The sequence below is a fragment of the Salmo salar genome, unplaced genomic scaffold (assembly GCF_965601325.2).
Source record: "Salmo salar unplaced genomic scaffold, fSalSal1 ptg000721l, whole genome shotgun sequence".
Lineage (NCBI taxonomy): Eukaryota > Metazoa > Chordata > Actinopteri > Salmoniformes > Salmonidae > Salmo > Salmo salar.
The window spans coordinates 591,014-617,799 of record NW_027675475.1 but is presented as its reverse complement, the minus strand read 5'-3'; the positions used below and the strand labels follow the sequence as shown (position 1 = coordinate 617,799).

Here is a 26,786-nt window from a genome sequence, read left to right as displayed (position 1 = left end):
ACTGACCTCAGAGTCTCCAGTTTACAGTGGGGATTCCCTAGTCCAGCAGAGAGCAGCTTCACGCCTGAATCCTTCAGGTCATTGTTACTCAGGTCCAGCTCTCTCAGGTGTGAGGGGTTTGACTCCAGAGCTGAGACCAGAGAAGCACAGCCTTCCTCTGTGACTCCACAGCCTGACAGCCTGACAAAGAGATCATGACTTCAAACACATTGTTAATTTAGTGTAGAAGGACAATGGCAGATGCATTTGGTTAATTCTCCCAAACAACATATTCTTCTTCTGTGTCCTAGAATTGTATGGTCATATTGTTATACTAATGTGAAAATCAATGCATTTATTCACACACACACACACACACACACACACACACACACACACACACACACACACACACACACACACACACACACACACACACACACACACACACACACACACACACACACGACACACACACACTGGACACACAGTCAGCATATAACTTTGTCCAAGTGGTGGTCAGAATGTTTGTATTACCTAGCCTGAAAAGTCAAACATGTCTGATATGAACATTGACATAAACCCTCTACATACTTGAGTTTCTCCAGTCTGCAGTGTGGATCCTCCAGTCCAGCAGAGAGCAGTCTGACTCCTGAGTCTCCTGGGTGATTGTAGCTCAGGTCCAGCTCTCTCAGGTGTGAGGGGTTTGACCTCAGAGCTGAGACCAGAGAAGCACAGCCTTCCTCTGTGACTAGACAGCCTGACAGCCTGCAATGAGATCATCATGACTTCACAAACACACTGTTTAGTTAACACCAGTAGTGTTGAAGGACAATGGAAGATGCATTTGGTTTATTCTCTCAAACAACATATAGATTCATCTTCCGTCAGCTACAATTGTATGGTCATATTGTTATACTAATGTGAAAATCAATGCATTTATTCAATGTTTTCAATGTAATATTATACACATATTATAATGCATATTTTTCTTTAACCTGAATATTTCTTCCTGATGATTAGATTTTATATGTCATTTTATGTACTCACAGAAATGCACTGGAGGCTTTGAACACTGGCAGCAGCCTCAGAAGACCTTCCTCTGATCTGGAGTATTTCTTCAGGTCAAACACATCCAGCTCCTTTTCTGAAGTCAGCAATACAAAGACCAGAGCTGACCACTGTGCAGGTGACAGGTTGGGTTCTGAGAGACTTCCTGATCTCAGGAAGCTTTGGATCTCCTCCACTAGAGAATGGTCATTCAGTTCATTCAGACAGTGGAACAGATTGATGCTCCTCTCTGGAGAGGGATTCTCCCTGATCTTCTCCTTGATGTACTTGACTGTTTTTTCATGGGTCTGTGAGCTGCTTCTTGTCTTTGTCAGTAGATCTCGTAAGTGCTTCTGATTGGACTCCAGTGAGAGTCCCAGAAGGAAGCGGAGGAAAAGGTCCAGGTTTCCCATCTCACTGTGTAAGGCTTTATCCACAGCACTCTTGTAGAAAGAAACTTTAGGCTTGTCTCTGAACATCACAGAAAAGATCATGGCCTTTGTTTGCTGTTTGTCCATGAGATACAGAGAGAACAGCGCAGAAAGGTTCCTGGACGTTGATTGCGGTTCGGCCATTAGATTCTCATTGTTGTTGATGAATGAGAGGAACACATATAAAGCAGCCAGAAACTCCTGAATGCTCAGATGCACGAAGCAGTACACCTTGTCTTGGTACAGCGAACATTCCTCTTTAAAGAGCTGTGTGCACAATCCTGAGTACACCGAGGCTTCATTGACATCAATGCCAGCCTCTTTCAGGTCTTCTTCATAGAAAATCAGATTGCCATTCACAAGCTGTTGAAAAGCCAGTTTTCCCAGTGACAGAATGCTCTCTTTATTCCAGTGTGGACCTGTCTCTTCTTCCCCAAGATACTTTTCATCCTTCTGTTTGGTATAAAACTCCACAAGGTGTGTGTACATCTCAGTCAGAGTCTTGGGCATCTCTTCTCTCTTATGTTTCAGCATGTGTTCGAGGACTGTTGCAGAAATCCAACAGAAGACTGGAATGTGGCACATGATGTGGAGGCTCCTTGATGTCTTTATGTGTGAGATGATTCTGCTGGCCAGGTCCTCATACCTGAATCTCTTTCTGAAGTACTCCTCCTTCTGTGGGTCATTGAACCCTCGTACCTCTGTCACCTGGTCAACACACCCTGAAGGGATCTTATTGGCTGCTGCAGGTCGGGTAGTTATCCAGAGGAGAGCAGAGGGAAGCAGATTTCCCTTGATGAGATTTGTCAGCAGAACATCCACTGAGGTTGACTCTGTGACGTCCCAACAGATCTTGTTCTTCTGGAAGTCTAGGGGCAGTCGGCACTCATCCAGACCATCAAAGATGAACAGAACATTGTACTTGTCGTAGTTGGAGATTCTTGATTGTTTGGTTTCCATTGAGAAGTGATTGACAAGTTCAATCAAAGTGTGTTTGTCCCCTTTCATCAAATTCAGCTCCCGAAAAGGGAATGAAAACACAAATTGAACATCCTGATTTGCTTTTCCTTCAGCCCAGTCCAGAATGAACTTCTGCACAGAGACTGTTTTTCCAATGCCAGCGACTCCCTTTGTCAGCACAGTTCTGATAAGTTTGTCTTGTCCAGTTAAGGGTTTGAAGATGTCGTTACATTTGACTGCAGTCTCTGGTCTTGCTTGTTTCCTGGTTGTTGTCTCAATCTGTCTCAGCTCATGTTCATTATTGACCTGTCCTGTTCCACCCTCTGTGATGTAGAGCTCTGTGTAGATCTGATTGAGAAGTGTTGGGTTTCCTTGTTTAGCGATCCCCTCAAATACACATTGAAACTTCTTCTTTAGATTAGATTTGAGTTCATGTTGGCAAATCACAGCAAGCTCATCTGAATCTAGAAATAACACAGAGGATATTAATATTACATCTGTTTTAATAACTACAGTATTGTAGGACTGTTATAAAGTTTTACATTATAATCATTTATTCTCTTAACTGTCTGTATAAATGTGTAAATGTTTTCATAATGCATTACAGACTGTTGTGACTGATTATATTATTATTGGTATTATTGATGGTATTAATAATGTTGTCTTTCTCTCTCTCTAAATGAATCAACACAACACATCCCTGCTGCTACTTGATGAGGTCACTAGGTGTTGTGTTAAGGCTGCTACAATATCATTGAGTTAGACAGCTACTTTAGCTGTACTTTAGCTACAGCTTTTAAATGTTATAAAACAACATTCAACATGAGGCAGACAGATCTTACATTTCTCCAGTGTGTCAGCGAGCTCCTTCTGGTTCATTTTCCTCAGGATGTGCAGTGTGATCTTCAGAGCCCCCTCTCTGGCACTGCTCTCCTGCCTCTCATCTTCAGCATCCACCACTTCCTTATCCTGCTTCTGACTCTCAAAGCCTTCTGGGAGTTCTGGACTAAGAATCCTCTTGAACATCTTCAGCTCGTTCTTCACAAATGTAATAATATTCTCTTCAAGCAACTGAAATAAATAAATAAAATAAGTTAAGCAAGAGAAGAAATGCTTTCTCATTAACACATTAATGAATGATTGACAGATCAACTTTACTTGAGGTCAACAAAAACAAATGTACATAACAGGACCACATACACTGAATATAGAGTCCAGGTCTGTTTGATGACTCTGGGAAGACTGACCACTGAGAATCTCTGACTCTGATCTCTCCTGTTGGTTTCTGTGGACAAAACATGAGATTACATCTCCTCATCCAGGGAGTGAGTGAGTACGGACAGACAAACAGACACACAGACAGAAAGCGGGACAGACAGTCAGAGACAGACAGAGACAGACAGACAGAAAGACACAATCAGAGAGACAGACAGACAGAAAGCGGGACAGACAGTCAGAGACAGACACAGACACATACAGACAGAGACAGACACACAGAGGGAGGGAATGTTGTGTTTGTTTAATTAATATTGTTTTAGGACTATGAAAATGGACAAAAGTATTAGCCTATGGATTATGAAAACAACAAAAAGAAAATGTGAAAATGTGAGAGGAGAAATGACTAGAGACAGTGTTGTTTAACTCACTGACCATGACCCATGAGTTCTTCTTACCTTTGTTCAGTAGAAAAGTCTCCCTCTCTAAAGTTTATAGGTTTACCCATAGACCGGTCACTCTTCATGGACACACAGCTGGGAACAGGGGAGGCTGGTCTCTCCTGCTTGATTGGTCTTCAACACAACAGAGACAAACATTACATCTCTCACAGACAGGGATTTGTTTAAAATATATCACTTGATGGTTTCATTTCAGAGACAAAAATCATGTTTTTTTATGCAAAATGCTATATATCTCCCTCACTCTCAAATGTGACCGACCAGCTCAATTTGGTAATTAACTGAATTAACTAAATGTATGGTGTTTTTGGTTTATGTAAGTTTAATTGTTTGTTATGGTATAAGTTGTTATTTTATGATTGTAAGTGATAAAATTAACTAGTAATTCTGAGTAATTACTACTTTAGTAAGGAATAACAAATTTTTTCAGCACTACTGCAGTTGTTACATAATTCCAATAGATGGGAACATAAGACCACAATGACATTTCAGAATATTAGTTTAGTTTTCTCCCTGGATACACCACCACTCCCCATGCTTCCTGCAGAACCCCTGCAGTACCTCCACAGACCCCGGATTGAGAACCCCTGATTTAGCAGATGCTCTTATCCAGAGAGATGTACAGTAAGTGCATTCATCTTAATATAGCTATTTATTTAGGAAATATGAATGATCAGTTTAGTTCTCCCTGGATACACCACCACTCCCCGCGCTTCTTTCTGTCCCATTCCACACTGCTAACGCAAGAGGAAGGACTGAAAAAGCATTTAACAGATTACTGTGAAGTAATATAATGATGATTCATGTTTATTATTACCTGTTTTTATGCTCATGTTTTACACTTCATTAATATAACGATTATCATTAAGCTGAACATTAATTCAGTCACCTCTGGTCGAGAAAAACGTATTTTCCCAGTACATTCATTCTCAAATTCATCAACCAGCATCGACCTGCTCTGCCTTCTCCACCCAGCTAAAAAGCTGGTGTCTTCACTTCACTCTCACTCGCCTTCTCAATGTTGAGGTAAATTTACTAACCAGGAGGGTTGAATGATGTAATTTATTGGTGGGCTGGAAGACGCACTCTTGTCTTTTCTATTCCGAGGTTGTTTACTCCCAATATCAAATATTAACATGATTTTTTACAATGTATGTATACTGAGGTTGTGGTTCTGACTAGTGATTATCTACCCGGGGTTCAATACCTCACTATTTTTACCTCACTATTCAATACCTCACTATTTTATTTTCTCTCCCTAAAGCAACACAGCCCTAATATGAGATATATAGTTAACTAAAGTAATGAGTGACCATTTTAGAAAATCATGGGACATATAGTCTGTGGTTGCATGCTATTTTATGTCAATCATATTGCTGCTTGTAGCCTATAACTGATGCTTCGTTGTCTTATGCTTCCATCTATTGGAAATATTTAGCAATTAAAAGTTATTAATTCACATTCAGACGTTGGTGAGGCAGCTGAGAATAAAAAAAAATGGAACGTGTCCAACCTACTGAGGAGCCCCAAAAATAATATTCAAAAGATTAGTCCTGGACACAGAGGGGTTAAACAATAAAGTTACCATCCATCTAGTGAAGAGAGGAGAACCGGACAGAGGTAGCCAGCATCCATCAACGAGAGAGAAGGAGAACTACAATGCTACTAATTAGTAACTAGCTAGCTTACCGAGCTGTACCGACTAGCTTGGCTAGCTAACAGGTCGTTCGTCTGTCCCTCGTCTCGATGACGAATCCGGTGAACCACAAAATGAAACAAGGATAGAGAGTGAAAAGGATCTGGCTACACTCATACTGTCCCTGACCGTAAAGCAAAAAGCTAATTGAACAATAAACTTCAGCGTTTCAACACTGTAACAAACTCAGTCGTTATTCCCCAAGATCACCTCAGCCAACTCTGCGCGTAACCAGACAATATGTTTGGCGCCACAATGTACGTGGACGCGGACAGTTCTGTACAGGGACGCGGGAAGGTCCAGAACGCGGACATGAGCAGTGTCACACAATCAACTAAACCCAGTCTTTACAGTGGGTTACATTAGTAATATTCATTTTTTATTATTATGTTAAACAAACATTCAACTTTTTTTATAACAATATTTTGAGATCTGGGCCCATATCCACAAAGCGTCTCAGAGTAGAAAATTGGTCGTATAAGTGCTGAGAATAAGGACATTTGACACTTATGGGAATAAATTAAAGCTATGTATGAAGTCTCTAGTCCAACCTAGTCGGCAGATATTTAGGACACCTCGTGAGCTGTCCTAAGTAGTTAAGAGTTAACAGCTGGTGACTTGATAATACTATAGAACAATGCAGTGAGTCAGTGGTTCCTGAGCCACATGTAAATGCTTTGTAGTAGTTAAAAATTATGTTTTATATCTCTATATGATCAATCCATAAATAATATAGACCTACATGCAACAGCATGTCTTGTGCTTTTGGCAATGATTTATGTATAATAATGATGTATAACATGTAATACCATGTATGTCTGGGGCGGCAGGTAACCTCGTGGTTAGAGTGTTGGGCCAGTAACCAAAAGGTTGCTAGATCGAATCCCTGAGCTGACAAGGTAAAAATCTGCCCCTGAACAAGGCAGTTAATCCACTGTTCCTAGGCTGTCATTGTAAATAACATCTGCTAACCATGTGTATGTGACCAATTTGATTTAATTTGTATCTGGGACTAAGTTTGTTTATGTGTTGGTCTTACGTCCTGTGTTCATAAACTGTAGCTCAGATGATTGAGCTATAAACCCTTAAAGTAACTGTTCAGTGTTTCCAGATTTCTATGAAATCTGACCTAAAATGTATTAAAAAGAGAGTGAAATAGTTTTCCTTCTAAAAAATGGTAATTAAGTTTTACATTTTTAATTTGATTTCACCTTTATTTAACCAGGTAGGCCAGTTGAGAACAAGTTCTCATTTACAACTGCAACCTGGCCAAGATAAAGCAAAGCAGTGCAACAAAAACAACAACACAGAGTTACACATGGGATTAGCAAACGTACAGTCAATAACACAATAGAAAAATCTACGTTTTGAAGAGCATGCATTTTGTTTTACTTGTATTTAAGAGCAGTATAGGTATACAGAATGGTGTCGTCTGCATAGAGGTGGATCAGAGAATCACCAGCAGCAAGAGCGACATCATTGATATATACAGAGAAAAGAGTCGGCCCGAGAATTGAACCCTGTGGCACCCCTATAAAGACTGCCAGAGGTCCGGACAGTATGTTGAATGGGAATGGTGTGGGCGTACCCCAACAACAGAATGCTGTGGGCGTATAACAATCATTACAAACATTCTCATAAATAGACCGCTGATTGGTCAGCTCTGCCAAAGAGCAATCAAGTTCTACGAGGAAATAGCAGCATTTTTTAAACGGTCAGATTGAGATACAAGTTTGAGGTGGGGTTTTTTAAGTATTTTTCTCCAATTTATGCTATGGCCACAAATATGAGTAAAGGATGTGTCAACAACATTATTTGGGTATGAGTTAACAGAATATAAACTTTTAAAACTTGGATTTTTGTTTTGTGCCCTGGGATTTGTAGAACCTGTGTTTAACATTTTGAACACATACAAGTTTTTGTATCAATACCTGGAGTATTTACGCTGTGATTAGATACCTGGTATATACCATGAGTATTTACTCTGTTTGTTGAAGAAATGTCTCCCATGTTGAAATTATAGGGAAGGTCCATAGACCCGTCAATCTTCATGGACAGACAGCTGGGTGAGTCTTGTCTCTCCCGATGGACCATGGCAGATGTTAAAATAAGTTACTATGTCGCTCTGTGACTAGATACCTGGTATGTACCATTAGTATTTACTCTGTGATTTAAGAAATGTCTCCCTTGGTGCATGTAATTGGCGGTATCATAGAGGGGAGTCTTCATGGACAGACTGCTGTCTCTCTGTGAATACATACCTGGTATGTACCATGAGTACTACTTACCCTGTAAATGCAGAAAAGTCTCCATCTTCACAATCATAGAAAACGTCCATAGACCCGTCCTTTTCCCTCTCGCTCTCATCCAACACTTCTCACTCTCCCCCTACTCGGATGGTATTGCGCCGTCCCAACCTTCGCTCTCTCTCTCCCGCTACTCTCTCCTCTTCCATCCTATCATCTCTTCCCTCTGCTCAAACCTTCTCCAACCTATCTCCTGATTCTGCCTCCTCAACCCTCCTCTCCTCCCTCTCTGCATCCTTTGATCTCCTCTGTCCCCTATCCTCCAGGCCGGCTCGGTCCTCCCCTCCTGCTCCGTGGCTCGACGACTCACTGCGAGCTCACAGAACAGGGCTCCGGGCAGCCGAGCGGAAATGGAGGAAAACTCGCCTCCCTGCGGACCTGGCATCCTTTCACTCCCTCCTCTCTACATTTTCCTCTTCTGTCTCTGCTGCTAAAGCCACTTTCTACCACTCTAAACTCCAAGCATCTGCCTCTAACCCTAGGAAGCTCTTTGCTACCTTCTCCTCCCTCCTGAATCCTCCTCCCCCTCCCCCCCCCTCCTCCCTCTCTGCGGATGACTTCGTCAACCATTTTGAAAAGAAGGTTGACGACATCCGATCCTCGTTTGCTAAGTCAAACGACACTGCTGGTCCTGCTCACACTGCCCTACCCTGTGCTTTGACCTCTTTCTCCCCTCTCTCTCCAGATGAAATCTCGCGTCTTGTGACGGCCGGCCGCCCAACAACCTGCCCACTTGACCCTATCCCCTCCTCTCTTCTCCAGACCATTTCCGGAGACCTTCTCCCCTACCTCACCTCGCTCATCAACGCATCCTTGACCGCTGGCTACGTCCCTTCCGTCTTCAAGAGAGCGAGAGTTGCACCCCTTCTGAAAAAACCTACACTCGACCCCTCCGATGTCAACAACTACAGGCCAGTATCCCTTCTTTCCTTTCTCTCCAAAACTCTTGAACGCGCCGTGCTTGGCCAGCTCTCTTGCTATCTCTCTCAGAATGACCTTCTTGATCCTAATCAGTCAGGTTTCAAGACTGGGCATTCAACTGAGACTGCTCTTCTCTGTGTCACGGAGGCTCTCCGCACTGCTAAAGCTAACTCTCTCTCCTCTGCTCTCATCCTTCTAGACCTATCTGCTGCCTTTGATACCGTGAACCATCAGATCCTCCTCTCCACCCTCTCCGAGCTGGGCATCTCTGGCAGCGCGCACGCTTGGATTGCGTCCTACCTGACAGGTCGCTCCTACCAGGTGGCGTGGCGAGAATCTGTCTCCGCACCACGTGCTCTCACCACTGGTGTCCCCCAGGGCTCTGTTCTTGGCCCACTCCTATTCTCGCTATACACCAAGTCACTTGGCTCTGTCATATCCTCACATGGTCTCTCATATCATTGCTATGCAGATGACACACAATTAATCTTCTCCTTTCCCCCTTCTGACAACCAGGTGGCGAATCGCATCTCTGCATGTCTGGCAGACATATCAGTGTGGATGACGGATCACCACCTCAAGCTGAACCTCGGCAAGACGGAGCTGCTCTTCCTCCCGGGGAAGGACTGCCCGTTCCATGATCTCGCCATCACGGTTGACAACTCCCTTGTGTCCTCCTCCCAGAGTGCTAAGAGCCTTGGCGTGACCCTGGACAACACCCTGTCGTTCTCCACCAACATCAAGGCGGTGACCCGATCCTGTAGGTTCATGCTCTACAACATTCGCAGAGTACGACCCTGCCTCACACAGGAAGCGGCGCAGGTCCTAATCCAGGCACTTGTCATCTCCCGTCTGGATTACTGCAACTCGCTGTTGGCTGGGCTCCCTGCCTGTGCCATTAAACCCCTACAACTCATCCAGAACGCCGCAGCCCGTCTGGTGTATAACCTTCCCAAGTTCTCTCACGTCACCCCGCTCCTCCGCTCTCTCCACTGGCTTCCAGTCGAAGCTCGCATCCGCTACAAGACCATGGTGCTTGCCTACGGAGCTGTGAGGGGAACGGCACCTCCGTACCTTCAGGCTCTGATCAGGCCCTACACCCAAACAAGGGCACTCCGTTCATCCACCTCTGGCCTGCTCGCCTCCCTACCTCTGAGGAAGCACAGTTCCCGCTCAGCCCAGTCAAAACTGTTCGCTGCTCTGGCACCCCAATGGTGGAACAAGCTCCCTCACGACGCCAGGACAGCGGAGTCAATCACCACCTTCCGGAGACACCTGAAACCCCACCTCTTCAAGGAATACCTGGGATAGGATAAGGTAATCCTTCTAACCCCCCCCCTTAAAAGATTTAGATGCACTATTGTAAAGTGGTTGTTCCACTGGATATTATAGGTGAATGCACCAATTTGTAAGTCGCTCTGGATAAGAGCGTCTGCTAAATGACTAAAATGTAAAATGTAAATGTACTATTCATGGACAGAGAGCGTGAGTCTGGTCTCTCCTGATGGATTGGGCTTCAACACAACAGAAACAGACCTTCAGTCTCTAGTCTAATCTAGACTAAAGGTGATGATGTCATGTCACTGATACCAGGTCAGAGACAACATATATAGTCAATAAAACATGCCAAGAGATTTGTCTGTCCCCACAGTGCCCCCACATTGTCCCCAAGTGCCCCCACAGTGTCCCCACAGTGCCCCCAGAGTGCATTGTTGAAAATCCTAAAGGCTTTAGATCAGTGGTTTCCAGCCTATGGTGCTCCGCATTTTGCAGGTGTTCCACATTTTATTATATATTTTTTAATTAAATACAACATTGTAACTGTTGGGAGTACTTATGGTATTATAAGCAATTGAAGGGTTTAATTACAAGACACATATATCAATTTTCAGAAAAGTTGGTAAATTAGCTTTCATTGTTTAAAGAAATTATGAAAAAGATTGGTGTTTTTTTACACTATCTAATCACGGCATGGGATTGTTCGATGACAGACATGTATTTGTTTAAAATCTATCACTTGATGATTTCCTTTCAAAGAGACATACAATCATGTTTTTTTCCCGAATGCTATATATCTCCCTCACTCTCAGAGAAATCAGTAGTACTGCTAGGTTTTACACAGTAATAATATATATCTGCCTCTCAGAGAAATCAGTAGTACTGCTAGGTTTAACACAGTAATAATATATATCTGCCTCTTAGAGAAATCAGTAGTACTGCTAGGTTTAACACAGTAATAATATATATCTGCCTCTCAGAGAAATCAGTAGTACTGCTAGGTTTAACATAGTAATAATATATATCTGCCTCACTCTCATAGAAATCAGTAGTACTGCTAGGTTTAACACAGTAATAATATATATCTGCCTCTCAGAGAAATCAGTAGTACTGCTAGGTTTAACACAGTAATAATATATATCTGCCTCTCAGAGAAATCAGTAGTACTGCTAGGTTTAATACAGTAATAATATATACCTGCCTCTCAGAGAAATCAGTAGTACTGCTAGATTTTACACAGTCAAATGTAACAAATAAATACATTTTTAATAAAGAACTGTACAAATGATACACTTGTGACATATACATTTAAATATTTAAAAAAAATAATTCAATACAGTAATAATGAGATCTGTATGTAAAACATTTTCATTTGACATTTGAGTCATTTAGCAGATATTTTTATCCTGGTTCCGGTTTCCCAGAAGCATTTTAAGGCCAAGAGCATTATTAGAATCTTTGTAGGAGCATCGTTAAATCTCTGAGCTGTTTCAAAAAACCACTGTTATTAATGTGGCACTTAAAAACGCTCGTAATCTACCTCCTGTATCAGACCACTAGAACAGCTGAGTAATCTACCTCCTGTCTCAGACCACTAGAACAGCTGAGTAATCTACCTCCTCCCTCAGACCACTAGAACAGCTGATTGTGTTGTTAGATGCTTTTTTGCCCTTCCAATTGACTTTATACACAGTAGATCTCTGCTAAACATAGAATCACATGGTTTATCAGTCTCTCTGTGACAGCAGATGAATTCAGAACAAAGTTGACTACAAATACGAAGTTGCCAATGTCTTTGCATTTGATAGAAACAAGGGATGTCTGCAGATTTGCTTCAAATGAAACTGAGATGACTGCATTAACCTCTCTAGGGTAGGGGGCAGTATTTGCACGTCCGGATAAAAAACGTACCCGATTTAATCTGGTTATTACTACGGCCCAGAAACTAGAATATGCATATAATTGTTTGATTTGGATAGAAAACAACCTAAAGTTTCTAAAACTGTTTGAATGGTGTCTGTGAGTATAACAGAACTCATTTGGCAGGCCAAAACCTGAGAAGATTCCTTACAGGAAGTGCCCTCTCTGACCATTTCTTGGCCTTCTACACTCTCTTTATTGAAAACTGAGGTTCTCTGCTGTAACGCGACACTTCCTACGGCTCCCATAGGCTCTCAGAAGGCGGCAGAACATTGAATGAGGACTTTGCTGCCCATTGCTGAAAAACAGTAGCGCATTTGGTAAGTGGTCGATCAGAGAACAATGAGACAGGGGCGCGCGTGCACAAGAAGAGTCCATTTTAGATTTTTAGTCTTTGAACGAAAACAGGGTTTCCCAGTCGGAATATTTTCGCTTTTTTACGAGAAAAATCGCATAAAAATTGATTTTAAACAGCGTTTGACATGCTTCGAAGTACGGTAATGGTGTCACGGTTGTCGTCGGTGAATGAGGACCAAAACGCAGCAGGTATGTGTATGCTCATCGTGTGTATTTATTTACAGACTAAATGAACATCAAAACAACAAAACGAACTCACGAGAATGAACGAACAACCAACAGTCTGGCAAAGCATAGGCTCAACACAGAACAATCACCCACAATTACCAAACACAAACACACCCTACTATATGGGACTCTCAATCAAAGGCAGATAGACAACACCTGCCTTCAACTGAGAGTCCCAACCCCAATTAATCAAACATAGACATACACTCACTAGACTCCACATAGAAATACCTAAACATAAACCAAAACCCAGAATTACTAAATCAAACACCCTTTTTACAAAACACCACCCTAAACCACATAAAACAAATACCCTCTGCCACGTCCTGACCAAACTACAAACACAATTAACCTTATACTGGCCAGGACGTGACAGTACCCCCCCCCTTAAAGGTGCTACCCCGGAAGCACCTTAACAAAAAATAACCCCAAGCAACACCAAAAGAAAAATTCCCCTTTTCTAAAGGGAGGGAAGGGAGGGTGGCTGCCGTTAACAACGGCACTGTGCTACACCCCCCCTCCCCAACCCACCTATCTCTGGAGGCGGCTCCGGCTCAGGCCGTTCCAGGCTGTCGGGGCAGTCTGGCAACTCGGGACAGTCTGGCAACTCGGGACAGTCGGGACAGTCTGGCAACTCGGGACAGTCGGGGCAGTCTGGCAACTCGGGACAGTCGGGGCAGTCTGGCAACTGGGGACAGTCGGGGCAGTCTGGCAACTCGGGACAGTCGGGGCAGTCTGGCAACTGGGGACAGTCGGGGCAGTCTGGCAACTGGGGACAGTCGGGGCAGTCTGGCAACTGGGGACAGTCGGGGCAGTCTGGCAACTGGGGACAGTCTGGGCAGTCTGGCAACTGGGGACAGTCTGGCCACTCCGGCAGGTCAGGGCAGTCTGGCCACTCCGGCGACTGTTGACTGGCGGGCAGCTCTGACGATGACTGTTGACTGGCGGGCAGCTCTGATGACGACTGTTGACTGGCGGGCAGCTCTGATGACGACTGTTGACTGGCGGGCAGCTCTGATGACGACTGTTGACTGGCGGGCAGCTCTGATGACGACTGTTGACTGGCGGGCAGCTCTGATGACGACTGTTGACTGGCGGGCAGCTCTGATGACGACTGTTGACTGGCGGGCAGCTCTGATGACGACTGTTGACTGGCGGGCAGCTCTGATGACGACTGTTGACTGGCGGGCAGCTCTGATGACGACTGTTGACTGGCGGGCAGCTCTGATGACAACTGTTGACTGGCGGGCAGCTCCGGTGACTGTTGACTGGCGTGGCTGGGTTTACGCACTTGAAGGCTAGTGCGTGGTGCTGGTACTGGGCGTACCAGATTGTGAACAAGCACCTCCATGCTAGTGCGGGGAGCTGGCCTGGGACTCCATTCTTGCCCCGCAAAACTCCCCTTGTGCCCCCCCCTAAAAAATTATTGGGGGTGCCTCTCGGTCTCCCTTACCTCGCCAGCCTTCTTCCGCTGCTTAGTCCTTTGTTGATGGGTGATTCTGTCACGGTTGTCGTCGGTGAATGAGGACCAAAACGCAGCAGGTATGTGTATGCTCATCGTGTGTATTTATTTACAGACTAAATGAACATCAAAACAAACAAAACGAACTCACGAGAATGAACGAACAACCAACAGTCTGGCAAAGCATAGGCTCAACACAGAACAATCACCCACAATTACCAAACACAAACACACCCTACTATATGGGACTCTCAATCAAAGGCAGATAGACAACACCTGCCTTCAACTGAGAGTCCCAACCCCAATTAATCAAACATAGACATACACTCACTAGACTCCACATAGAAATACCTAAACATAAACCAAAACCCGGAATTACTAAATCAAACACTCTTTTTACAAAACACACCACCCTGAACCACATAAAACAAATACCCTCTGCCACGTCCTGACCAAACTACAAACACAATTAACCTTATACTGGCCAGGACGTGAGAAGTGGAATATTTATAATTTTTTTGTCACGAAACGCATCGGGCGCGTCACCCTTCTTTACCCTTCGGATAGTGTCTTGAACGCACGAACAAAACAGAGGATATTTGAACATAACTATGGATTATTTTGAACCAAACCAACATTTGTTATTGAAGTAGAAGTCCTGGGAGTGCATTCTGATGAAGAAAAGCAAAGGTAATCCAATTTTTTTTATAGTAAATCTGAGTTTGGTGAGTGCCAAACTTGGTGGGTCTCAAAATAGCTAGCACGTGATGGCGAGCTATCTACTCAGAATATTGCAAAATGTGCTTTTGCCGAAAAGCTATTTTAAAATCGGACATAGCGATTGCATAAAGGAGTTCTGTATCTATAATTCTTAAAATAATTGTTATGTTTTTTGTGAACGTTTATCGTGAGTAATTTAGTAAATTCACCGGAAGTGTTCGGTGGGTATTCTAGTTCTGAACATCACATGCTAATGTAAAAAGCTGGTTTTTGATATAAATATGAACTTGATTGAACAAAACATGCATGTATTGTATAACATAATGTCCTAGGAGTGTCATCTGATAAAGATCATCAAAGGTTAGTGCTGCATTTAGCTGTGGTTTTGGTTTTTGTGACATTATATGCTAGCTTGAAAAATGGGTGTGTGATTATTTCTGGCTGGGTACTCTCCTGACATAATCTAATGTTTTGCTTTTTGGCCATCAAGGAAAACGCTATGTCTGGTGCAAACACCTCTCATTACCCCGAGAACACCATCCCCAGCAGCATCATGCTGTGGGGATGTTTTTCATCGGCAGGGACTGGGAAACTGGTCAGATTTGAAGGAATGATGGATGGGGCTAAATACAGGGAAATTCTTGAGGGAAACCTGTTTCAGACTTCCAGAGATTTAGAGACCGCTAAAGCAACACTCGAGTGGTTTAAGGGGAAAAATGTAAATGTCTTGGAATGGTCAAGTCAAAGCATAGAGTGTCATCTGATGAAGATCATCAAAGGTTAGTGCTGCATTTAGCTGTGGTTTGGGTTTATGTGACATTATATGCTAGCTTGAAAAATGGGTATCTGATTATTTCTGGCTGGGTACTCTGCTGACATAATCTAATGTTTTGCTTTCGTTGTAAAGCCTTTTTGAAATCGGACAGTGTGGTTAGATTAACGAGAGTCTTGTCTTTAAAATGGTGTAAAATAGTCATATGTTTGAGAAATTTAAGTAATAGCATTTCTAAGGTATTTGAATATCGCGCCACGGGATTCCACTGGCTGTTGAGTAGGTGGGACGATTTCATCCCACATACCCTAGAGAGGTTAACATATAAACAGTGGCTTTAGGACTATTTCAATCATATTGTTCAATATATTGAGTAATATTTGGATACTTGTAGGCTACTGTCTGAAATATGTCTCAATATATTTCATGATGTGTATCCAAACATCAACACAATGATGTGCCAAATCTGTGATTTAGTGCATTTTTATTGGGTAAGCATTAGACTAAGCCTCCCCAATACTTGCAGCCATAGGTGCTAATAGAAGCTGATCCTGGGTCAGTATTGTGACATAATTATAATGTTAAGGAAATATCTGAATGGAGAAAACTGATCCGAGAGTAGCAGTATTGATACACGCTCCACCAGACGTGATACCTTGTTGTGCTGCTGATCCAGTTTCTGCTGGTTTGACTGAGGATATGAACTCTGACCTGTTCACCAGACGTGATACCTTGTAGTGCTGCTGATCCAGTTTCTACTGGTCTGACTGAGGATATGAACTCTGACCTGTTCACCAGACGTGATACCTTGTAGTGCTGCTGATCCAGTTTCTACTGGTCTGACTGAGGATATGAACTCTGACCTGTCCACCAAACATGATACCTTGTAGTGCTGCTGATCCAGTTTCTACTGGTCTGACTGAGGATATGAACTCTGACCTGTTCACCAGACGTGATACCTTGTTGTGCTGCTGATCCAGTTTCTACTGGTCTGACTGAGGATATGAACTCTGACCTGTCCACCAGACGTGATACCTTGTTGTGCTGCTGATCCAGTGTCTGCTGGTCTGACTGAGGATATGAACTCTGACCTGTTCACCAGACGTGATACCTTGTAGTGCTGCTGATCCAGTTTCTACTGGTCTGACTGAGGATATGAACTCTGACCTGTCCACCAGACGTGATACCTTGTTGTGCTGCTGATCCAGTGTCTGCTGGTCTGACTGAGGATATGAACTCTGACCTGTTCACCAGATGTGATACCTTGTAGTGCTGCTGATCCAGTTTCTACTGGTCTGACTGAGGATATGAACTCTGACCTGTCCACCAGACATGATACCTTGTAGTGCTGCTGATACAGTTTCTACTGGTCTGACTGAGGATATGAACTCTGACCTGTTCACCAGACTTCCTACGTTGACCTTATACCTTGTAAATAAAAAAAAGGAAATAGTAACACAAAATAACAATAATTACGCTATAAGGAGTACCAGTACTGAGTCAATGTGCAGGGGTACCAGGTAGTTGAGGTAATAATGAGACTATAAGGATTACCAGTACTGAGTCAATGTGCAGGGGTACCAGGTAGTTGAGGTAATAATGAGGCTATAAGGAGTACCAGTACTGAGTCAATGTGCAGGGGTACCAGGTAGTTGAGGTAATAATGAGACTATAAGGAGTACCAGTACTGAGTCAATGTGCAGGGGTACCAGGTAGTTGAGGTAATAATGAGACTATAAGGAGTACCAGTACTGAGTCAATGTGCAGGGGTACCAGGTAGTTGAGGTAATAATGAGACTATAAGGAGTACCAGTACTGAGTCAATGTGCAGGGGTACCAGGTAGTTGAGGTAATAATGAGACTATAAGGAGTACCAGTACTGAGTCAATGTGCAGGGGTACCAGGTAGTTGAGGTAATAATGAGACTATAAGGAGTACCAGTACTGAGTCAATGTGCAGGGGTACCAGGTAGTTGAGGTAATAATGAGACTATAAGGAGTACCAGTACTGAGTCAATGTGCAGGGGTACCAGGTAGTTGAGGTAATAATGAGACTATAAGGAGTACCAGTACTGAGTCAATGTGCAGGGGTACCAGGTAGTTGAGGTAATAATGAGACTATAAGGAGTACCAGTACTGAGTCAATGTGCAGGGGTACCAGGTAGTTGAGGTAATAATGAGGCTATACGGAGTACCAGTACTGAGTCAATGTGCAGGGGTACCAGGTAGTTGAGGAAAGTTGAGGTATTATGTACATGTAGGTAAAAGTAAAAGGTGTGTACATGTAGGTAAGGATAAAAGTGACTAGGCAATCAGGATAGAGATTACATCTCCTCATCCAGGGAGAGCACACACACACACACACACACACACACACACACACACACACACACACACACACACACACACACACACACACACACAGGGAGGGAACGTTGTGTTTGTTTAATATTGTTTTAGGACTATGAAAATGGACTAAAGTATTAGCCTATGGATTATGAAAACAACAAAAAGAAATGTGAAAATGGGAGAGGAGAAATGACTAGAGACAGTGTTGTTTAACTCACTGACCATGACCCATGAGTTCTTCTTACCTTTGTTCAGTAGGAAAGTCTCCCTCTCTAAAGTTTATAGGTTGACCCTTAGACCAGTCACTCTTCATGGACACACAGCTGGGAACAGGGGAGGCTGGTCTCTCCTGCTTGATTTGTCTTCAACACAACAGAGACAAACATTACATTTCTCATCTACTCTGATCTCAGATGGGGAAACATAAGAAGAGTTTCATTACAAAACGCTATATATCACTTTCAGAAACGTTCATGTATTAGCTTTTAGGGTAGGGGGCAGAATTTAGAAGTTTCGATGACAAACGTGCCCAAAGTAAACTGCCTGTTACTCAGGCCCGGAAGCTAGGATATGCATATGCATGGTAGTATTGGATAGAAAACACTCTGACATTTCTAAAACTGTTTAACTTCTATGGGCTACATGGGGCGCTAGCGCAAAAATCTAATAATTTCAATTTCTCAAATACATGACTATTTTACACCATTTTAAAGATACACTTCTCCTTGATGTAACCACATTGTCCGATTTCAAAAAGGCTTTACAGCGAAAGCAAAAGATTAGATTATGTTAGGAGAGTACATAGACAAAAATAATCACACAGCCATTTTCCAAGCAAGGACATGTGTCAATAAAACCCAAAACACAGCTAAATGAAGCACTAACCTTTGACGATCTTCACCAGATGACACTCCTAGGACATTATGTTACACAATACATGAATGTTTTGTCCGATAAAGTTCATATTTATATCCAAAAACAGCATTTTACATTGGCGCTTGATGTTCAGAAAATGTATTCCCACCAAAACCATCGGTGAATGTGCACATCAATTTACAAAAATACTCATCATAAACGTTGACAAAATATATAACAATTATTTAACTTCTTGGGACTAGGGGGAAGTATTTTCACGGCCAGATGAAAAATGTACCCAATTTAAACTGGTTACTACTCTTGCCCAGGAAATAGAATATGCATATTATTAGTAGATTTGGATAGAAAACACTCTGAAGTTTCTAAAACTGTTTGAATGGTGTCTGTGAGTATAACAGAACTCATATTGCAGGCAAAAACCTGAGAACATTTCAACCAGGAAGTGTAAGGTCTGTGAATTGTAATTCTTATTTCTAGTCCCATTTCGAAACTACAGTAGCTGTGGTTCAGTACGTGCACTCTGCCTTCTCGAGCAAAACGAGGTAATTTTCTAACCACGAGGTTTGTACGATGTAATTTATTGGCAGGATGGAAGATGCAGTCTTGTCTTCTATTCCGAGGTTGTTTACTCACAATATCAGATATTTAAAATGATTTTTTATAATGCATCCAAATCACAATGATAAGGTTGAGGTTCTGACTAGTGATTATTTACCCGGGGTTCAATACCTGCTATAGTCACTGTTTATTTGCTCTCCCAAAAGCAACACAGCCCAAATACGAGCTATATAGCTACCTAAAGTAATGAGTGACCATTTTAGAAAATCATGGGACATATAGTCTGTGGTTGCATGCTATTTTATGTCAATCATATTGCTGCTTGTAGCCTATAACTGATGTTTCGTGGTCTTATGCTGCCATCTATGGGAAATATTTAGCAATTAAAAGCTATTAATGCACATTCAGACGTTGGTGAGGCAGCTGAGAAATAAAGTGTATTTTTCTTGTAAATTCATTAGATCAGTCTCAAACCTGCCTCACCTATCCCACACCAATTGCTTGCTTGCGCGCCAGGAGGCTAGTTCCTTTTGGCCATTTATGCAAGTATATGGCGAAGCGCGTTACGCATATCTATGAGTTATGAAAGTTATGAAAACAAAGTGTTTTGCAAATTTTGAACTTACAATATGGCTGCTAATACTGGAAAAGCTAAATCAATGTCCAAGCATAGAGATTTTTGACGATATTCTTGCATACATTTTTTTGAGACAACAGCTAAAGGAGAGGACGCTAACGTTACCTGCTAACGTTACATTAGACTGGTAAGTGAAATACGAGTCTTCATATTTATATTCTTTTATATTGAAAGCCACAACATGTCAAAGTCAACATACAATATACATTGGCACCCGACTGGCACAGTTGTCTAACACACTGCAAGTACCTGGTTCGAATCCGTCCGTGATTGGGAGTCCCATAGGGAGGCGCACAATTGGCCCAGCGCCGGTTTGGCCGGGGTAGGCGTCATTGTAAATAAGAATTTGTACTGACTTGCCTAGTTAATACGTTTCACATATTAGTTTGCAAACAATGTAAAACAAATGATAATAAAGCTGCATACAAACATGCTCTTTTTTGTTGTCTTGAGTTAGGCAGCTCCTAAATGCAGGTGTTTCAGCCTAGCTCAGTGCTTTCTGTGGTGGTGGGGCAGCCAGAGGAAAATACTGAGCGTAGGGGTTGGTAATGATCTGTAGTTGCGCCTTGATTGGCTCAGTGTTCTGTCACTCATGGAGACACTACGTCACCGTAAAATCTACAGGGAGAGCTCAAAAATTCAAGCCCATTGGGTGCTGCCATAGAGTTACATTAGAAGTGCCCATCCAAAAGGCTCAAGGTCATTGGCCACAGATAAAATTGTCAAATCACGTTATATCTACCTTAGCTTTGATTGGACTGATCATGTCAACATCATACGTTCAAAATCTTAGCTAGCAATGAGTGGTTTGGAAGGAATCAGTGGCTAACTGCACGCATTGCAAAGCAGTCACTAGCCAGCAATTCAGTGGAGAGGGTGTGTGGTCCAATTCTGAGTGTAAGGGTCTCTTTTCCAAGCTTAAAAATATAAATATTTACATGCAACACCATGGGACAGAAAAGGCTGAATACATTGGCCGTGCTGTGAATCCAGCATGAATTCTGCTTCCTTCAAAACAACTGGAAACTGGGAAATCTCAGACTTCAGTGAGTTCAGGACAACTAGAAACTCTGAAAAAAACGAGCTCCGACTGAGAAAATACGGTTTGAACAGTCATCCAACTCGAAATTCCAAGTGGGGATCTCGGCCTCTTTCTAGAGCTCCAACCCGAAGATCACTGACGTCATCATTAGAACTTCCCATTTCCCAGTTGTCTTGAAAACACCATAAATCCAGAGAATGACAGACTTTGATGACAGAATTTGCCCACAAGGACCGCCGCGCCACCCCACCCTATACGAAACACATCCCTTATTTTAAGTGTTTCTACAATTCCCTATGGGAAAACTGTACGGTAGAAAAATGTTTGGATTTTGACAGCAATGCTAAGAAGTTACAGATAAATTCAAAATGAGAGGCTAAAAGGACAGAACTCTTGATGCAGCAATGATGAAAATATCTCAAAAACCAACAGAGGAATTGCTAAAAACTCGACCAAATAAGAAAAACAACCGTCTTTTGCACCAAGTACACCAAGTATTCTGATAGATAGCAATACTGGAAAAGCACTGGAATATTCTACAATCAGACAAAAATAAACACACACCTCTTCAAGGAACCCCACTGGTGGTCTTTAAGGAACCCCCACTGGTGGTCTATAAGGAACCCCCACTGGTAGTCTGTAAGGAACCCCCACTGGTAGTCTGTAAGGAACCCCCACTGGTGGTCTATGAGGAACCCCCACTGGTGGTCTATAAGGAACCCCACTGGTGGTCTATAAGGAACCCCCACTGGTGGTCTATAAGGAACCCCCACTGGTAGTCTGTAAGGAACCCCCACTGGTGGTCTATGAGGAACCCCCACTGGTGGTCTATAAGGAACCCCCACTGGTGGTCTATAAGGAACCCCCACTGGTGGTCTATAAGGAACCCCCACTGGTGGTCTATAAGGAACCCCCACTGGTGGTCTGTAAGGAACCCCACTGGTGGTCTGTAAGGAACCCCCACTGGTGGTCTATAAGGAACCCCCACTGGTGGTCTGTAAGGAACCCCACTGGTGGTCTGTAAGGAACCCCCACTGGTGGTCTATAAGGAACCCCCACTGGTGGTCTGTAAGGAACCCCACTGGTGGTCTATAAGGAACCCCCACTGGTGGTCTATAAGGAACCCCCACTGGTGGTCTGTAAGGAACCCCCACTGGTGGTCTATAAGGAACCCCCACTGGTGGTCTATAAGGAACCCCCACTGGTGGTCTATAAGGAACCCCCACTGGTAGTCTATAAGGAACCCCCACTGGTGGTCTATAAGGAACCCCCACTGGTGGTCTGTAAGGAACCCCACTGGTGGTCTATAAGGAACCCCCACTGGTGGTCTATAAGGAACCCCCACTGGTGGTCTGTAAGGAACCCCCACTGGTGGTCTATAAGGAACCCCACTGGTGGTCTATAAGGAACCCCCACTGGTGGTCTATAAGGAACCCCCACTGGTGGTCTATATGGAACCCCCACTGGTGGTCTATAAGGAACCCCCACTGGTGGTCTGTAAGGAACCCCCACTGGTGGTCTATAAGGAACCCCCACTGGTGGTCTATAAGGAACCCCCACTGGTGGTCTATAAGGAACCCCCACTGGTGGTCTATAAGGAACCCCCACTGGTGGTCTGTAAGGAACCCCCACTGGTGGTCTATAAGGAACCCCACTGGTGGTCTATAAGGAACCCCCACTGGTGGTCTATGAGGAACCCCCACTGGTGGTCTATAAGGAACCCCCACTGGTGGTCTATAAGGAACCCCCACTGGTGGTCTATGAGGAACCCCCACTGGTGGTCTATAAGGAACCCCCACTAGTGGTCTATAAGGAACCCCCACTGGTGGTCTATGAGGAACCCCCACTGGTGGTCTATAAGGAACCCCCACTAGTGGTCTATAAGGAACCTCCACTGGTGGTCTATAAGGAACCCCACTGGTGGTCTATAAGGAACCCCCACTGGTGGTCTATGAGGAACCCCACTGGTGGTCTGTAAGGAACCCCCACTGGTGGTCTGTAAGGAACCCCCACTGGTGGTCTATAAGGAACCCCCACTGGTGGTCTATAAGGAACCCCCACTGGTGGTCTATAAGGAACCCCCACTGGTGGTCTATACGGAACCCCCACTGGTGGTCTATAAGGAACCCCCACTGGTGGTCTATAAGGAACCCCACTGGTGGTCTATAAGGAACCCCACTGGTGGTCTATAAGGAACCTCCACTGGTGTTCTATAAGGAACCCCACTGGTGGTCTATAAGGAACCCCCACTGGTGGTCTATAAGGAACCCCCAATGGTGGTCTATAAGGAACCCCCACTGGTGGTCTATAAGGAACCCCCACTGGTGGTCTATAAGGAACCCCCACTGGTGGTCTATAAGGAACCCCCACTGGTGGTCTATAAGGAACCCCCACTGGTGGTCTATAAGGAACCCCACTGGTGGTCTATAAGGAACCCCACTGGTGGTCTATAAGGAACCCCACTGGTGGTCTATAAGGAACCCCCACTAGTGGTCTATAAGGAACCTCCACTGGTGGTCTATAAGGAACCCCACTGGTGGTCTATAAGGAACCCCCACTGGTGGTCTATAAGCGTGGTCACAATATTGTAGATAGTTTGGTGAGATCTGACCTGCCCTCTGAGCCCACTCAGACACTCTTGACACCCATCCCAAATGGGAACTACAAACGTGGCTCATGAGCACAGTGCAACAGCACTATAAAAACATCCATCTTCAGACATCAACATACAGGTAGAACAATCCCTGTTAGAGGGATCATCTCATGCAAGACCAAGGGAGTAATCCATCTCATCACCTGTTCATGTGGGAAAGCCTACGTAGGACAAACGAAAAGACAATTAAAACAACGCATAGCTGAACACCGCAGCTCAATCAGGTGTAAGAACATTGACTGTCCAATAGCAGCTCACTTTGTTGAAGCTGACCATCCAATCTCCTCCCTCAAATACACAGGCATTGAGCATGTTGCTCTACCAAGGAGAGGAGGTAACATGGAGATCCTACTACTACAAAGGGAGGCTTACTGGATATCCTGTCTAAAAACATGGACCCCTAGTGGTCTGAATATTGACTTTGATCTCAGGCCCTTATGAACAGTTCACTGTTTTAAATGGATATATTCTTTCTACAGCTTATCAGAGTACATCCAATATGTTCCCCTGTTGATGATGCTCATTATGCATTATGGTTGAACCAGATTGTTTCCTATTGAAATAGGAAACAATTAAATATGTGAAATTGAATAAAACAATAATGTATGTTGACGCTAATGTTATGTACAATTATCAGTTATGTTTCTATATGATAACAATAGCCTGATATATTCAATATGCCAGAAACTATAGTTTTTTTAACAGTTTCATTCAATTCATTCTAATTAACTTAATAATTATGACACACCCCTCTCTATTGTCATTAGTTGCACTAATTGCACTGTTTGTCTACATAACCTGGTTCAAGTATTGATGACATCACCCTGAAGAAGGCACAGGCTCTATAAAACTATTGGAACATTTCCCTGTTTGAACACAAGGTGTTATGGGTATTATAACACCTCCACTGTGGGGCTCTATAAAACTATTGGAACCATTTCCCTGTTTGACCGCTAGGTGTTATGGGTATTATAACACCTCCACTGTGGGGCTCTATAACGCAAATGAAGTGTGAGAATCTATGAATGCAGAATCTAGAGAATGCAACAATATTTGTGTCATCTTGCTGTGATGTTCTCAGTAAAATGGCATACGCTAAAATCTATGAATTTTAAATCTTAGAACAGTAATATTTTACACACCCATAAGCCTTAATTTCTGAAGAAAAAAACACAAATGAGAAGAAATGGTGGATATAGTGTTTTGGATATAAACTCTTGATAAATTCTTTACAAAACTAATCTCACCTCTTAGATTTGGTGCCATGTTCCCCAGAGACACTCCTTTTAGAGGCAGGGCCCTCCTCCTCTCTCTTCCCAGAGAGACTCATTTTAGAGCACTGTCCCCTGTAAACAGAGATCCAGCATGTTGGTTGTGGTTAACACAGTGACAACTAAACAGAGATCCAGCATGTTGGTTGTGGTTAACACAGTGACAACTAAACAGAGATCCAGCATGTTGGTTGTGGTTAACACTGTGACAACTACACAGAGATCCAGCATGTTGGTTGTGGTTAACACAGTGACAACTAAACAGAGATCCAGCATGCTGGTTGTGGTTAACACAGTAACAACTAAACAGAGATCCAGCATGTTGGTTGTGGTTAACACAGTAACAACTAAACAGAGATCCAGCATGTTGGTTGTGGTTAACACAGTGACAACTAATTATTGAATGTCAATTGTTGTATTTTATTCATTATCTCTTAGAAATAAAACATTTACTAACAGACACATCCCAACAGTCAGGTGATTTAATGCATCACATGAACATGTAGTCGTGACTGATATTTTCACCTTTTCTCCATGTAGTTTAACTAATAATAATAATAATAATAACAACAATATAATATTAATAAGTCACTTTCTCTTTTAATAATTTCTCTCATTCTAGTGTGTTGCTTTGTTTAACAGGTATGATATTATTATGCTGTTACTGAATTCAGTTCATAATAACAATGTTAAGAAAAGTATGTTCAGTGGTTTCAAACCAAATTACACAGGAAAGAGGAGCTCATTGTAAGTTTGAAAACACATTTTACGATATTTTGAAAGACGATTTACAACTTATACATAAAAATATACAAATTGTAAAATAACCACAATATACGAATATATGAACAATGTGTTTTTGAATTTGACTTGCCTACGCCCAGTTAGCGCCATTTTGTATGATTGAACTGTCACATAACTGTCCCAGGTGAAATGGACTGTTAGATCTGAGTGTTTTACTGTCATTCACTATACTAAAATAACACCATACATTTAATTTCTCTACACACTTTACAATAATCCCTGGGAAGATTCTTACCTTGTAGCCTGAATTCACAACCAGAACATGTCAAGTCATTGAGATATTTTCCGTTGTGCTGAGAGAGCAGCTTCCTGATGACAAGTGGCTCTGTATCTATGTTCTAGGTACAGTTGATCTTTGGATGTAATAATATCTGGTCAAAGTCTAGTGACACAACAGCATAGTATATCATAAACATAACAGCAGTTGGCCAGTAAAGGCCATGACATACTATAAAACAGGGTTTGTCAACAACACCATAGTATATCATAAACATAACAGCAGTTGGCCAGAAAAGGCCATGACATACTATAAAACAGGGTTTGTCAACTAGATTTGGCTTCGGGTGTCACGGTTGTCATAGAGAGGAGCGGACCAAAGTGCAGCGTGATTATCGTTCCACATATTTTATTGAACTGTGAAACTATGCAATACATACACATAAACTAAAGAACAAAAAAACAACAAACCGTGATGCAGAGGTGAAACATACACTACTCAAAAACAATCTCCCACAAACCCAGGTGGGAAAAACGCCTACTTAAGTATGATCTCCAATTAGAGACAACGATGACCAGCTGCCTCCAATTGAAGATCATCCCAAACAAAACCAAACATAGAAAT

General features: G+C 42.9%; 1 protein-coding gene across 2 annotated transcripts; it reads right to left on the bottom strand.

Annotated features, from left to right (window-relative positions):
• Positions 1-794: 794 nt before the first annotated feature.
• On the bottom strand, positions 795-26,295 carry LOC145877206 (NLR family CARD domain-containing protein 3-like). 2 transcript variants are annotated; one of them, XM_082972500.1, is made up of 7 exons: positions 26,181-26,295; positions 25,118-25,216; positions 18,350-18,466; positions 4,094-4,210; positions 3,621-3,705; positions 3,263-3,491; positions 801-2,884 (listed from the first exon to the last, which is right to left on the bottom strand). In XM_082972500.1, the coding sequence occupies exons 2-7, from the start codon at positions 25,198-25,200 to the stop codon at positions 1,026-1,028; spliced, it is 2,490 nt and encodes an 829-aa protein (XP_082828626.1). In that variant the 5' UTR covers positions 25,201-25,216; positions 26,181-26,295; the 3' UTR covers positions 801-1,025. The 2 variants fall into 2 exon arrangements, with proteins under 2 accessions (XP_082828627.1, XP_082828626.1); XM_082972501.1 differs by lacking the exons at positions 18,350-18,466; positions 25,118-25,216; positions 26,181-26,295 and adding an exon at positions 8,081-8,576 and having other exon boundaries at positions 795-2,884.
• Between the last annotated feature and the right edge of the window lie 491 nt (positions 26,296-26,786).